Source organism: Tiliqua scincoides, chromosome 7 (assembly GCF_035046505.1).
Source record: "Tiliqua scincoides isolate rTilSci1 chromosome 7, rTilSci1.hap2, whole genome shotgun sequence".
Taxonomy (NCBI): domain Eukaryota; kingdom Metazoa; phylum Chordata; class Lepidosauria; order Squamata; family Scincidae; genus Tiliqua; species Tiliqua scincoides.
Genome location: NC_089827.1, coordinates 41,119,193 through 41,135,427, shown reverse-complemented (window position 1 = coordinate 41,135,427; position 16,235 = coordinate 41,119,193). Strand labels below are relative to the sequence as shown.

The window sequence follows — 16,235 nt, the reverse complement described above, 5'->3', positions numbered from 1 at the left end:
TACTCTCACATTCCTTTTATTTTAGCATATATATATTTATTTATAATTCTTTTTAACCACATATACAGAACAAAAGTCTTGAGTTGACCAACTTAACAAGAGTTCATGGTGACCCTTGAGAGAAATGTATGCTCCTGGTTTAACAGAGTACGGAGAAGCTATTTGAGGAACGAAATTATGGACAAGCAGCACAGATTGGTGGCATGCCTTGAGGGAAGAGGCCAAAGCAGAGACTGACCACTGATCCCCCCTTGAACTCAAGAAACTCGAATACCTCCTTTTTAAGAAGTTCACATACTGTACCATTTTTCTGAGGACAGAGGTCTTCCAGCCCCTTTTCCAATCAGGCTAAGCACAGCACATATGCACAAAATAATTTAACTGAAACATGTACACAGGACAACACAATATACCATTGAGCACATTTTAAAGCATGTGTGATGGTTTTATTAGAGATGCTCTGGCATCTTCCTTCTCTATGGCAGTGGAAGAGATTCCACCTTTGCTCCCCAGAAATTTAGTCCATAAACTTCCTGTTGTTGTTGGCACCAAAAAGTGCCGTTCGGATATCTGGCATCATCTGTGGGGGGGAGGGGAAAACAGAAGATAGTTACAGGCTGTTTGAGAAATCCTTAATTATTGCCCAAAAAGGATGCACCAAGGATGCCAATACTGATGACCCAATGCCTTGCTCACATAACACTGAGAAATGCTTACTCTGGGGCTTGTCATAGCAAGTCCCACTTTTACACATTTTGTTGAGCAGAATCAACTGCCAGGGGGGCTTTTGGCATTTCCAATAGCACCCCCAGAGCTCTGCACCAGTTCTCTTTGTTGCTCACAAACACTACACTTATTTTCAGGAAACACTAAGTCTGGTAGTGTGCTGAAAGCAGTATGATCAGATTCTGTGATGAACACAAGCCATAAAAATGCACAGCCAACTCGGAAAAAGAGTGCCTATTCCCAAGCTTACCTGCTGGGCAATCAGGTCCAGTCGGCTTTCCAGTGTATTAGAAACCTTGATTTTATTGTCGCTGTTATAAATTTCAACACCTCCAGCTCTAGAAGAGAGAAAAACGTGCTAATCAGCAGCCTCAAAGAAGAAACAATTTGCTCAAACAAAGGCTTTAAGTCTCAATTTATAGCATAGATGGAATTTTTAAACACACACTAACAAATGCTTTAGAACCCCTGGGGAGATTTAGGGCAACACAACCCATCTGAGAGCCACCAGCAAGCACATTCTCTCCCCTTTGTGATTCTCTCTAGTCTTTGGCTTGGATTGCAGTATCACCTTTAGAGACAGACCAGCAGGTCACGATGCTTTCACCCATTCGGGCCTAAATCAAATTCCACCTGTTTCCAGGCTAAGAACTGATCTGGGAACTACAAATGGATTACCCAATGCTATTACTGCTTTCTAGGTGGATATGAACAGTATAGTACAGAATTTACCCAATGTTATTAAGTAGGAGGCAACAACAGTTTCCACTAAACAGCACTAAGCATTGGACACTTTTCAATCAAGACCAGCAAGCTCACTCTAACCTACTCAGCCACTATCATATTTTCTTCCAGTAAGTCTTATTTTATTTAGTATTTTTCTTACATGTCCTCTGGCAGAAAAACATCCTGGTCAATGTGAATATCAACATCTTTTTTGGTGGCACCTTTGTAGATTGGGATGCTTTTCTGAACTGCCGCCTGAAACAGAATTTAGACATTTTTCAGTGGGAAGGAACACACACAAACTTCTGTGGCAGAGGAGACCATAGATCCAAACTAATATTGCCACCACATTATTAGTTAGCTTCTCAGAAGGCAGACATTGCAAGAACTCTGGTCACCCATATCTAAGCAGAAGAACACAAGCTTCTTATAGTCTCAGATTTAACCACAGCCTTATGGTCTTAGGATCAAGTCCTGGTGTCTCCAAAAGGTACCAAGGTGTGAGAAAGACCTGGGCTACTGTCAGTTAACTGAGACAGTATTGGGCTGGAGCAGGGGTGTCTAAACTTTATGGCAGGAGGACCACATCATCTCTCCGACATTGAGTTGGGGTATGAGAAAAAAGAATTTACATTTAAAATTTGAATAAATTTACATAAATGAATATATTAGAGATTGAATTTATATGAATGAATGAAGGCCTATAAAAGCCCTTGTGTAAAGCAAGGCCAGCCTTTCCTTTGCTGCCACTGCTGCTTCATAGAAGTGAAACAGCAAGCAGCATAGGGAGCCCTTGGACCGCAGCTCGTGCAAGAGGTCAAACACTCAGCTGTCGCGCTGAGAGCAGTTGTGTCAGGCCAGAAAGGTCTCCATCAAGTCTCCAGCTGACTAGAGACTAACTGGAGACTGGGGCTCCCTGCGGGCCAGACTGGGGGTCTCCACGGGTTGCAAATGGCCCACGGACCAGAGTTTGGGCACCCCTGGGCTAGATGGATCAACTCAGCATGACTCAACAGAAGACAGATTTTCTTGTGCTACTCAGCTGGTTGCCTGACACATTTATATACACATGTGTGAGGTGCTGGATGCCTGCTAGGAAAGCATGCTCCCGGCAAATCTTAGGTTTTGATTAGGCTGATGTCAAGGGATGCATCAAGTGTCACAAGTCTTTAGGCAAAAGACCAAACTTTGATTTGTTGAAGAAGCCTTCTTCTCCACTTGCTAGCTTATGAGAAGGCCTGCCTCAAAATTCTATGACAAGCCATACCATGTTTGGACATCTATTCAGATCTGCAAGTGATGCCACATCCTGGGAGCTTCCTGACTTTGTCACACAAGGGATGCCTTCAGCTCTAATGTCCCTCACCAACTTCATGAAACTCAATCAAGAGCCACATGCCAATCAAGATTCTGGCCTCCTGAGCCATCAAGAAGTTCCGTCAGATCTGTTTCAGGGTGTTGCACAACAGGTGTTGCACACCTCCACCTGGTGTGGCCCATCAACAAGCACTCTACTCTCTTCATGACCCAAGAACTGCTGTGCTAACCAGCACAGACATCAGGCCACTCTTTTCCAGCTTTCCTTCTCCCAAAGTGCAACAAGCCATGGCTCAGCACCCACTGAAGTGCCTAAGAAGCCTTCCCCTGGGAAAGCAATCTCAGCCTCCTTCCTTGGCTTCTCTCCCCTAAGTTGGCCAAGGCAACTGCCTAGCCCTCTGAGTTTGCTTATCAAACCCTTTCCTGCCTTTTTACTTCCTTTGAGTCAGGAGGTTGCTGTGACATGGCAAACAACCCTATGATCCCTCCATCAATCTAAGCCTTATCCAAGCAGGTACAGATAGGCAACACTGGCCTTTGGCACCCCAACCATTGGCCCTAATACACACTATTATCTTATGTTTCATATACAATCAAACTCATGATACACTTTGCAATTCTATTCCCTCCTCCTTTTGTTTGGTGTGAGTCTAGGATCTTTTTTTATCCCCTCCTCTTTTTATTTAAGTTTAGCCCCAAGATCTATATAGTACCTATATCATTGCCTCTCCTCTTTATTTCATTCCATTGAGTTGTGCCATAAACTACTGTCCACTTGATTAATAAAAAAAAATGTTACATGTGTCTCAGAGTATGCCTGATAACAGGACACCTTCACAGAGGATGTATGACCAACTGTTCAGTTTCCAAAATGATGTCAACAACTGCATATGCTAGCTCTGTGCTACCTAGATTTTTTTTTTCCAGTAGGACAAATTGGAGCTCTGGGAGTAAGATAAGAAAGTAAGAGCCCTGCTGGATCAAGCCAAAGGCCCATCTATTCCAGCTTCCTGTATCTCACAGCGGCCCACCAAATGCTTCAGGGAGCACACAAGACAACATACACAACCTACGTCCTGGCGCCCTCCCTGCATTTAGCAATCAGTGGCAGCCTACCTCTAAAACCAGGAGCTTGCACATACCTCCCATGACTTGTAACCCAAGATGAACTTTTCCTCCAAAAATTTGTCCAATTCCCTCTTAAAGGCATCTTGGCAAGATGCATCACTACTTCTTGTGGCAAGGAGTTCCACACATGGAGAAGGGAAGAAAAGTTTTGATTGTTTAGGAAAAGTGCAGGGAAGAGGCATTCCCCTTCTCCGCACAGTTCTAAACATATTTGGAGACACACACCCAACAGTTTTCCACACCCAACAGATTAAAAATGAGAATGCTGGGAGATCAAAGTATGGATCTTTTGGAGATCTTGACTGCTGCCAAAGGCTACCCCAGGAGACCCACTTTCAAACCCCAAGTCCATTTCATTCAAAGCAATCTTACCTTCACCAAAGGCAGATCCTGTTTTCGGCAACGGACAACCATTTTAGGTTCAAGTAACTGATAAAATCCCTTTATAAAACAAAAGAGAATTCATTTCTTTCTCATAATAAGAAGCTTAATGTCAACTTAAGTTTGTAAGCCACAATTCAAATTTGTCATGTAACCAGTAATGTCATGTACAGTCAATGTCATATTACCATCTAAGCAGTTAAACAGTATACAGGGGAAAAACAAACGTTTATGATAACAGTCACAAAAGCACCTGGGTAACTAAAACCCATCACTAAGAAGTCAAATAAAAACCAACACTGGACTCAAGCACAGCAACGAAAAAGGTTAATCAGTTTGTCAAAGGAGTGCGGGACTTCAGCTGAGGCACATCCCTCAAGGCATTGGACTCCAGAATTAAGGAGTTACAATAGCTCTGATTTGACCTCCTGGACAGAGGAATTTTAAAGCAGACTTCAATATAGCTCCTAATGAGCATGTCAAGTCTCTTAGAATTTAGATTTTCCTCTAAGAATAAAAGCTACACATTCTTGGAAAAAATGTCAGCAGATCTACACCCATGGCTAAGAGTACAATAAGATGCAAGGTATTTTCACAGTTGGCGCTCTACATTATTCTACCTGCTAAAACAGTTTGGAAACTGCAATTACTGCAGAATGTGGTGGCTTGGGTGGTTATATTCACTACAGAATGTGACTCTGCTGGACCATTGCTTCAGCAGCTACACTGGTTGCCCATTTGAATTGGTCCCAATTCAAAGTGCTAGTTCAAACCTCCATGATTTGGGTTCATGCTATCTGAAAGATTGCCTCTTTCCATACATTTCAGCCTGCCCTTTTAGGTCACCTGAGGGGGCTTTTCTACAAGTGCTGCCTCTGTTCCAAGTGAGAGGGGTGGCAGCTCGGGGGCAAGCCTTCTCTGTAGTGGTGCCACAAGTATGGAATTCTCTTCCAGGGGGAATTGAGAACTACTCCCTCCCTCATGGCTTATCTGTGAAGACTCAACAACATACCTGTTTCGTCTGGTTGCTGAGTAGATATTGGCCCTCTGCACCTCTGAAATACTGCTGTGACTTGACTGCCTCTTTAGACAAAATGTGTTAGGTCTTGCTTTGTTTTCATTTTTATGTTGCATGTTGCACTGTTCAATGTTAAAATTAATGTTTTTAATGCTCATTACCTGTTATGACATTTTTGTACTTTATGGAGCGCTGTAAGCTGCCTTGGGCATTTTGCTTTGGCATGGAAAGGGCAGGATATAAATTTTTCAAACAATACTGTCCAGAAACATTACCTGTAGAACCAGCCCATCCAACAGTGTTTGATATCTGCCAGTATCTTTCACTACTTTAGCCAGTCTCTGCTTGGCTTCTTGCAGCAAATCCTAGAGCAAGAGAAAGACTTGGTCATTAATGCCCAAGTAGATGAACTCTGAGGTTTGGGCTTTTTTGTCCCCCTCCCCCGAGATGTGCTCAGTCCATAGGCCTGGATTACTACTGCAGCTTTTGTCCCACAACCTGTCAAGCTTTACAAGAGAAAAGAATGCAAGCAGCAGCCTTTTGAAGGGCAGTAATCTGAAGCGGAGAAAATGGAACTTACCGCCATGAGCACTACTTTGAAAGTGTCAGTTCTATTTTATACACTTGTTTATGACAAGGCATCATCATCGTCTCCCTGCCATGAAAATTACATCCCAGATTACAATTCATTCACTTTGTTCTACAACTCTGTCCTTATTTGCACAGTTCCATCCTGTTTTTGCTTCTTGCTCATAAGAACAGCCCCCACTGGATCAGGCCATAGGCCCATCTAGTTCAGCTTCCTGTAAAGCTTTCATGCAAAGCACAACTCTATAGCAAGGAAAAGGTGGGAACTGGCAAGACAGATATTTCACCTGTTTCTGCACATCATGTTAGGAGTGTACATGATGGCTCTGATCCACCATGTCAAGTAGTGAAAAATAAAAATCTTGCACTATTATAAGACAAGGTGCTCCAGATGCTGCATTTATGGCACTGAGTCAGCTGAGAATGCTCTGTGTTTCACAGCAGAGATTCACATACTTCCCTACTCCTCTATCACAAAGGCAGTCCACTGAACCTCACTATTCCAAATGTTAACCATGACTTTGCATTATACTATTTTTCCAGAAGCTTCATCACAGCCCTAGCAGATATAAAGCCATGGGCCCCAACTGCACAAAAAAAGAGGAAGGATGAACATTTCATGAAGCAGAGGCATGTGACTGAGCCATCTAATAAAACAAAGTCAGAGAGAAGGAGCTAGATTGCAAAATGATTTGTTTAGCCTCCTTCCATCTCTTGCTCAAGAAGATGTATTAACACTTCTGTATTAACTGAATTCTGGCATCACAATCATTAACCACAATTTGTTGCTTTAAAACAGGGATGTCAAACATGCAGCCTGTGGAACCTCTTCAGGTGGCCCACAAAATTCCAGGGCCACCCCCTCCCAAATGCAACTGCAGCTGTGCTCTGGTCATGTCAGGAGGGTGCTCTGAGAGCCGGGGAGGCTGTGTGCTGCCTCCTTGGACCTCAGAATGATGTGCTGAGACCTTGGAAAGATGTCACTTCAGGTTTTTGGAAATATCAGAAGTGATGTTTTAAGGCCTTTTGAGACCTCAGAACATCACTGTGAGGGCTGGAGAGGCTGCACATGGCATTCCTGGCCATCAGAACACCTGCTGGACAGCACCGGAATGTAGCTCTGGCTGCATTCAGAGACAAGGGGGGCAGCGGCCCTGGAACTCTGGACCACCAGCCCTCAGCAGGTGCATGAATCCAGTGTGGCCCCTGGGGAGACACGAGTTTGACATCCTTGGTTTAAAAGGACAATAGGAATTGAGGAATTTAACTTCTGATGAAGAAAGGGCCTGTTTTATGGAGTACCACCCTTCTTGTTCTACAATGGAGTAGGCAATATATTCTGCATAGAGGACCAAATGTACTGGAAGGCCCCAGCTGATAAAAATCATCTTATTTTGAACCCAATTAGCAGACTAGAAAATAAATTGCATCTATATTATAGCAGTGCAATCTCTGAACTAAACAATATGGCTATCATTTGTAATGTTCCCTATTCCAGAACAGAAATTCAGTGGAAGTATTTAAAAGATATAAAATATTAATTCCATATATTCTGAAACATTTGAGTTTTTTAGTCAAGAAATTATTTTCCATATACTATATGGTCCAACAAGACATCAAAGCAAATTCTAGCTCTGGAAAGTCTCCTTCAGCCAGTAGTGAAACAATATTGCAATGTCACTTAGTTGTCCTATAGCAAAAACTAGGCCAAGTGTTTAGCCTAGTTCCCACTGAGGGGATAAACCATGTCCATGCTATAACTGCTATAGGTTATAGGGGCTTCACAAGATTGAATGCTTCACTGTCATTAGAATTCCCTGCATACAGAAAACCAACATGCCAGACAAAGGTTGGCTAGAGCTCTTCTCTCTGGCATGCAAGTGTTTTTTATACGCAGGGAATTCTAGGCATGGGGGATACACAGTTATGTGACCCCCCCACCTGTAGTCTAAAATGGTCAATCTGGACACAAAAGTGTCCCACCTAATTGAGAATGTGAACAAAATCAGTTATCACGTAGATAAGGCATTATTCTTTACTGCCATCCTGCCTATACTGATTAAGTCAGAGTTCAAGACCACTACTTTTCTGTACAACTATTAGCTGCTGATTAGGGGAAAGACTCACTGGCTGAAATGGAGAATTAAACAGAAAAATGGTTTTTCTGTTCCATGTTCCTCCTGTTATAGCAGGAAATGAGAGATGTGCAAATGCAAAGTTCTGGGCCTCTGTATACATGAATGACATACAAGCAATAACTACTTTTCTATGACAAGGACACAAGAAGCAAGCAATCCTATATACACTTATCTGGGAGAAGGCTCTATTGAACACAATGGTTTTTACTTCTGAGCAATCCTGTCTAGGATCATGTTATGAGAGTGAAACTGAGATATAGGTTTAGGTCCAACAAGTTACAAGAATCCCCATTATTATCTTACAAAGAGAAACATATACTCACTGCAATCAGATCATCTCTTGCTTTCAGAACCTTCAGTCTTGCCTGATTCATCAAGTTGGACATCTGACTGCAAGTCAGCCAAAAAACATGCTTCAGACAATGAAACAGCAGGCACAGATTATGCAGGTTGACTCCAAAGAGGCCCAAACAAAAGGTTTTCTTTAGTCCATGACCCAAAGGCCTGATCCTCCTGCTTCAGTCTGTTGCTGGGAGTTCTGTAATCCACCATCAAGCTGCCACCCCCAGCACCACACCACACACTATAATCTGTTCTAAACAGCAATAATTGCATTGCTGAACAAGTCTATAGACTTATCTGAGCTTGCCTGAGACACAGGAGTGAAATAACTCCAAATAAGCAACACCTTTTACTACTCATGTATTATGAATCACAAGGGAGAGAGGAAGCTCCAACCTAAGTTATTCTGACTGCAATTCATTTTGCTGGAGATCACTTGATAACAATGCTAGATCTTCAAGACCTTTGCTATGCTTGCTGAACAAAATCCATAGACCATACACAAGTACTTGTTTTTAGGCTGAACTTCATTCAGAGGTCTCCTCTCTCTTCCTAGAGATGCCATGGTCTCTGGATAATGTCCCCCTGACTTATAAAGCAGAGAGAAAACTCCATCTTTCTAAGGACAGGGATTTCAATTACAACTGAGCATTAAGGGGCTTAGAGGGAATACACCTGTGTTTTTTCCACACAACAGTCCTACAGAGTAGGTTAGGTGTGAGACAGAGCAACTGGCCCAAGGATCAGCCAGTGACCTTCATGAATCAGAATCCAGGTATCCCCAGCCACTGTGTCACAGTGACTCTCTACCATCATTCCTTAAGCTACTTCCACAGGAGACAGTCACGCTGTTTAACACTGAGTTCTTTTTGCATGTGCGAGTCACCTTATTTGTGCAATGTCATCATGCAAACCTACATGACGTATGTTTGGATAAAGTCTGAGAGTAGTGTAGTAATTATTGCAAACGACAGGAACCAGGAAGACGTACTCACTAAATGACCCTGGACTAATCCTCTCTCTTAACCTAACCTACCTTTCAGGATTGTTGTGAGGATAAAAGGGATGGGGGTGACACAAATACACATCATGTACGTTGTCCTTATATCTCTTTATAGAGATAAAATGTGACCCATAGATACATATGGCTGTCTATACTACAAAACAGACACCATTTTCTTCTGTGGGAAACAAGCAATCTCCAACAGGACTGCCCGTAAATGTCCAAGTAAAGAGAACATTCTGTTAGCAGGAACACAAAGACATGTGTCCAGATTGTTCTAAAGGCTATCACTGAGATTAGAAATGGTTAATGTAGAATATCTTACATGCATATTCACAAGATTTGTAAAAGGGCACTAGCTACAAAAATGTGTTCTTGGTGTTACTTATTCACAGAGGCATGAGAACCTAGAATGGACTCGGTCACTTCGCATTACATACATTTTTTTCTGTTGTTCAATCTGTTTCTCCTTCTTTTCATAGTACTCCATTATCTTCAATCTCTGTGTCTGAACAAGGCGACCTTTCTCAATATTGAATTCTTCTTCGGCCTACAAAGAAGAATATGTTGTAATCTCATTCAGGCCAAATGCACCTTTTGCTACTAAAGCAAAAAAGCAAGGCAGGGAGCCTGAACTTTGGATCAAATGGTTTCATGGAATTGCAGTTGAAACTATACAAAGCAGAGTTCTGGAAAAACTGACCACAATTTACTGATCACCCAACTACCCAATGCAAGAGTAGCAGGTATCTTAATATCAATATCTTGATCTGATATATCAAGACTTACTTCAATAGGGTATATATCATGCAGTATTACACAGATCCTTACCAGGAAGGCCAGATTACCACCAGTTTCAAAATGCATAATCCGAGGTGCCAGAATTTGCACTCAAAGATCTTTGCAGAAGTAGGGCGAGAATCTTACTCATATTGCAAACCTGAGAACCATGCAAATGTCTTGCAAAACTCCAGTAAATATGGAGTAGTCAGACATCTGAAGCCAGATGTGTCCAGAAGTCCATTCCTATACAACATCTTTCTCTGCTTCAATGTCTTACTGAAGGTAGTAACAGCATCCACTTTCATGACCTTTAAACATTTCAGTGTATTCAGAACAATTATTTGAGTATGTAAGTTAACATCAGTATTGATAAGAGTTAAACCAAAGAGGAATATTAGGCTGTTAAAACCCTCTGTGGACCAGTCTAGAAGTACCACTGAACTCAATGGTACTTTTGATTAAACTGGAGTAGCATCAGGTTACACATCACTTTTCAGCAAGACAAACCTGACCAACCCTTACTCCATGGTTGTCAAAAGATGGTGTGTAGCCACATCTAGGCCCCATAAAATAGTTTCAAGGATAATGGAGGAAATAATGAAATGCTATGTTCAGCAGAAGTTAGCTTTAGGGCATCAGAAAAGGCCACGGTCATTTGTGTGAATTCCAGACATGGGAAAGACCTGACTACTATCTATTTACCTTCGCGTCTATTTCTTCTGCCTTTTCATTTGCTTCCTGTTCAATGAAAGCCATCATGTGCTTAATCTGCAACAGAAAGAAGAACTGTAATTTCTCACAGCTGGTGAAACATTTTTGTCTTTGAACACCACACAATTTCCCCATCATCATAAGACCAAGTAGTAGTGGTTTTTTGGATGTGTTCCTTTGAATACCAAGACAGAAAAATGGACCACCAAGCTGTTTTACAAAGTTTGGCAAATTCCTGTTAAAAAAAAGAAAAACTGCCTCACATATACAGGCTATTATTGCTTCAATCTGTCCAAGAACTGCAAGTGTATTAGCTCCATTATTTTACATACACTACACATTTAGACCAGTTAAATGTTGCAACAAGCAACATGGCATAGGTATATACATAGCTTATGAACCATAAAGATGAACACAGCCTACCAACCATGTACTGCTGCCTCCTAATTGCCCATTTTTGCAGCTCCAGGCAGGTGACAGTATGTTTACTGAACCCCCGATGGGCTGTATTCAGCTTAATGTGTCACAAACTGTACAGGGTTCTTCTACCATAATTTTGGGACAGATGGCACGTATAAGCAAGTGTTACAAATGCACAATGACCAGATCAATGCACTCTTGCCCCACGGATCTCACTGTAACTGAACTTTGCTGTACTGTTCATGGCCAATGGGACAGGCTGAGAGCTTCTGCAGGCATCACTCTACTTCCTAGGGACCACAGGACTACATGAAGCATTAAGGAGTCTACCAATCATGTTTCTCCTCCTCAGTCAGCATCTCAGACAGCAATACATGGCACTGCTTGCAAAGTTAAAAAAGATTTGCTTTAGAATCCTCCTGTTTTTTTTTTTTTTAATGTACAAACATGTACTGTACAAGGTGTTCAACCTCCTTTGGCAGTATCCATGAAAATCATGTATACTCTGCTTATTACCTCTGAAGGAACATTGCTTGACCAGTGTTGGCTGGATCTTTGCAGCCTTTGGCCCAGTATTCCATTCCAAACCTAGCTCAGAGTAGTTCTATCAGCAAGGGCACTATTTACAGTCAACAGGACAAGCTCTAAAGGACAACCAAACATACACTATGTCTTGTAAATTTCCACTACAAATAGAGGTTGCATATGAGATGTTAACTTGAGTGGACGTATTTTAGCTAAATATTAATATACATAATGTAGCTATGATTGAAACATACAAAATTATGCATAGGAAGGATAGAGTGAATAAATGTTCTTTTCTCTCTCAAACACCATCAGAACCAGGGGAAATCCACTAAAATTGAGTGTTGGGAGAGTTAAGACAAAGAAAATATTTCTTTACTCGGCGTGTAGTTGGAACTCCTTGCCACAGGACGTGGTGATGGCATCTGGCTTAGATGCCTTTAAAAGGGGATTGGACAAATTTCTGGAGGAAAAATCCATCACAGGTTACAGGTCATGAAGTGCATGTGCAACCTCCTGCTTTTAGAAATGGGCTATGCCAGACACAAGGAAAGGCACCAGGATGCAGGTCTCTTCTTGCCTTGTGTGTTTCCTGGGGTATTTGGTGGGCCACTGTGAGATACAGGAAGTTGGACTAGATGGGCCTGTGGCCTGATCCAACGGGGCTGTTCTTATGTAGTTATTGCTGAAGCCCTTGAAGTAGTATACAATATTAGAAAAATCATAATGGATTTAGATATCTATTATGAGTTAGCAGATGGCTGTAGGGCATCATTTTTCATTAAAGTTTTTATCATTGTCACTTCTAAATACATAACATGCCATCAGAGAAAACAATCAGAAAAGGAGCTTCAAGGTGGCCAATTTTAAAAAATTTCAGACTTCTTTTACTCAACAGGATACCAACTTTTGTCTAAAGACTCCACTTCCAGTAGGAATTTCCTTTTTTGTCAGCTAACATGAGTGTTAGTCATTGGTTTTTCCAGTTCTTCCTTTCCATGGTACATGAATGCCCACAGTATACCCTGCCCCCTCCCTCCATTTTACAGCAGCTTCTCTCTTACAGATATTTAAGACATGCAGCTACAAGACTTACTTCAGGTACTTCTAGTTTTAAACCTATGGACCAAACACCAGTCCTTTGTCTTCCAATATGTCAAAATCCCATAAGCAATCTTCTGCTTATCATCAACCCATTATAGTATGCTGAAATAAACCAATCTTGTCTTTTTGGAGGGCACCAAAGCTGGAAGTGAACACTACAAGTGATGGACAATTCCTTTGCCCTCTCCCAGTAGCTCATCAGCCTCTGAGAAAACAGTATGCTTTATCTTCAAAATTTAATTGATCCACTTTATTTTTAAAAAATTTCTATCCCCATCCTTCTAAAAAAAATGATGCACGGAAGTTTACAAACATAATAAAAGTTACAAGAGGCAACAATTTCAATAAAAACATCTTAAATGCAGCATAATTGATAAGAAAAAAAACATCAGTATAAGGTAAGAAATGTTAGAAGCAAACAGGGATGTCTTCAACATCTGGCTGAACACCAATCGGGAGGAGAACAAACGTATTTCATATGGCGGGGAATTCTACAAAGTAGGGGCCCATCACAGAAAAAGCCATATCAAAATTCTGATAACGGGGGCATGCATGAGGCCCCCCCCCCAGGTAGAAATTAAGAGGCAGGGCAGTTTCATTTGGATAGGAAGGCAGTCTTGGTCCCAAGTAATTTATGGCTGTCAAAGTTTAATAACAGTTTAGAACTACAAGAAAGCACTGTGGTCTACTCTCAGGTACAACTTGACAATTATACCTTAGTAGAGCATCCACTTATTCTTACTGGAAACCAGACAGGAAGAGAGAGAGAGAGGAAAAACGCATACACAACTGTAGTACCATATTATGGCTTGCTCAGGTTGCCAGTGTCACTGGCAAGTAGTATTAGCCACAACTCATTCAAAAACTGAAATTATAAATATAGACTAAAGAAGGATGGTGGCTATCCCAGATTTATCAGCACTGAACTCGAGGTTTCTTGTTTGTGGGGGTAATGTAGATTTTCCATCTGTCTACCACCAGACATTTTCTTAGTCATCTTCACTGCATACAAGCCATTCACTCCAAGGGCACACACTCAAGGTCATGGCAGTTAGGATGAGTGCCCCTAGCAACATCCTGGCACACTCATAAGAAAGGAGATGAAACAGTTTCCATTTTGGGGATTAGTGCATACTGATTGGGCTTCTCTAGAACAGCCATTTTCAACCCATTTTCAACTACTGTGGTTGAAAACGAACCCATAGAAAATTTCCCCACTGTGGGGAAATGAATCCCATTTTCAACCACTGTGCCACGGCACATTGGAGTGCCATGAATGGTCTGCAGGTGTGCCCCAGGAGTTTGGAGGACTGTCATATATTAATAGGGCCATTGGGGATCTGAGGCCCCAACAAGCAGCATGGTGAGCCTTACCAATGGTCAAAAAGCTGATGGTGTGCCTTGACCATTTTAGCACCTTCTCAGTGTGCCTTGAGATGAAAAAGGTTGAAAATCACTGCTCTAGAATGTTACCAGTTTCGTGATCTGGCTTGGGGAGAAGGTAATTCACACATTAACTCATGCAGAACACAACAGTGTGATCTTGCATAAGACAGGGAATGAAAAACTCAAGTTGGCATCCTTCAGTCTCTGAGGACTATGGTATCGCGCTCTGAATAGTGTTCTGGAACAGAGTGTTCTCTCCAGTGTGTGAAGCCTGGGTAAAGAGGATATGGAGGATAGACTGTTACCCAACTCAAGTAGTTCAGCTATTTCCTCCTGTCCCAGCCCCAATTTAAGCAACATGACACAAATCTCAGTTTGAGGACAAGTGGCCCAGCCCTTTCCAGCACCATTGCATCCATCCTTACCAATGAGGCATGCCCGACATCCTGCAGTAGGGAGGCAGTCATGGAGGCTACCTCAAGGTAGGGAATGTTTGTTCCCTTACCTCAGGGCTGCATTGCAGCTGCACAGGCACTGGAAAGTTGGACAGGATTGGGCCCCAAATCCCATTCTCAGAAGGTTTACTCTGAAGTCCCTAGTTCAACAGTGGGAGTGAGACCTGGCAGACTCAGGCTGCAATCCTACACACACTTCCCTATGGGTAAGCCTCACTGAACACAATGTGATTTACTTCTGAGTAGACACGCATGGGATTGTGCTGTTCCTGGTGCTTTAATACTGAAGTAAGCATGCTTCGCCCTATCCCAGCCCAGTCTTGTGAACACACATGATAAATGGGAGAAGGGGGCTCATCAAGTGGAGTTCGGGGGAGTGGTCCCATGTACACCCCCCTGGAAGAGGGAGCCTTGCTAAACACAACAGGACTTGCATCCTGGGAGGGCAGTGCAACGCATGCACATATGTCTGCATACGTTTACTCAGACGTGAGACCCACTGAACTGAGCCCAATGGAACTCCCCACTTAAACCTGTCTAGGGGCACAATCCTATGCATCTCAGAAGTAAGTCCCAGTGTGTCCAATGGGGCTTTCTCCCAGGAAAGTGTGCACAGGATGGCAGCCTGAAAGCACACTCCTGTGAGTGACTACTCAGAAGTAAGTCTCAGTGTGTCCAATGGGGCCTACTCCCAGGAAACTGTGTGCAGGGCTACAGCCTAAGCCCACAAGGCGAGAGGAGGGAGGGTGGCAGGCCAGGGAAGACACTGTGACCCCCTGCCCCAAAGGTGCCCTTTCATCTCCCCCCCTCCACCCTGAGCATCTTCTCCCTCCCTGCCCAGAGGGCAGCCCCCAGCACCTGCTTCTGGACGTCGGCATCACTGAGCGCCATGGTGCAGGCAGGCCCAGGCGGCTGGCAGGCAGGCAGGGAAGAGCAGATCCGTGCGAAGAGGGAGGCTCGGATGGAATGCAATCAAATCCGGTTGGGGTCACGTGCTGCAGCCAACCTCCCCACTGACGTCATAGCCCCGCCCCTCCTTGCTCAGTGTTGCACCAATCAGAGGAAGAGTTCGGCGCGCCTGCGGCCTTTCTGCCCTCTGCTCAGGGTTGGAGGGGGAGTTCAATGGAGCTGCCATCTGAGCAAGAGCCCAGTGCTGCGCATGTCTGCTCAGAAGCCAGTCCCATTATAGTCCATAGAACTTACTCACAGGTAAATAGGGATAGGGTGCAGCCTCACAGCCCACCCCTATGCATGTCTACTCAGAAGCAAGTTCCATTGAGTTCAGTGGGGCTTACTCCCAGGAAAGTGTGGCTAGAACTGCAGCCTTGGAGCCCAGTCCCATGCATGTCTCCAGGAGTCAGTCCCAGGAGTCAGTCCCACACTTTCCTGGGAGCAAACCCCATTGACCACAATGGAACTTGCTGCTGCGGAGGGATGCATAGGATGGTGCTGTGAGAGCCCAAGCCTATGCACATCTACTCAGA

General features: G+C 43.2%; 1 protein-coding gene across 1 annotated transcript; it reads right to left on the bottom strand.

Moving 5' to 3' along the window:
* Window positions 1–14: 14 nt before the first annotated feature.
* On the bottom strand, window positions 15–15,741 carry ATP6V1E1 (ATPase H+ transporting V1 subunit E1). The gene is made up of 9 exons (XM_066633326.1): window positions 15,610–15,741; window positions 10,853–10,918; window positions 9,808–9,917; window positions 8,346–8,412; window positions 5,572–5,661; window positions 4,270–4,338; window positions 1,613–1,707; window positions 977–1,064; window positions 15–580 (listed from the first exon to the last, which is right to left on the bottom strand). The coding sequence occupies exons 1-9, from the start codon at window positions 15,640–15,642 to the stop codon at window positions 518–520; spliced, it is 681 nt and encodes a 226-aa protein (XP_066489423.1). The 5' UTR covers window positions 15,643–15,741; the 3' UTR covers window positions 15–517.
* Window positions 15,742–16,235: the final 494 nt, after the last annotated feature.

What these genes read in the sequence shown, in the direction of transcription:
- ATP6V1E1 (XM_066633326.1), bottom strand. Translation starts at nt 15,642, where the DNA reads ATGGCGCTCAGTGATGCCGACGTCCAGAAGCAG. An exon ending in CAGAAGAAATAGACGCGAAG is followed by an intron (nt 9,918 to 10,852) that starts GTAAATAGATAG and finishes TCTTCTTTGTAG; the next exon opens with GCCGAAGAAGAATTCAATAT. An exon ending in TGGACCTGATTGCCCAGCAG is followed by an intron (nt 581 to 976) that starts GTAAGCTTGGGA and finishes TCCCCCCCACAG; the next exon opens with ATGATGCCAGATATCCGAAC.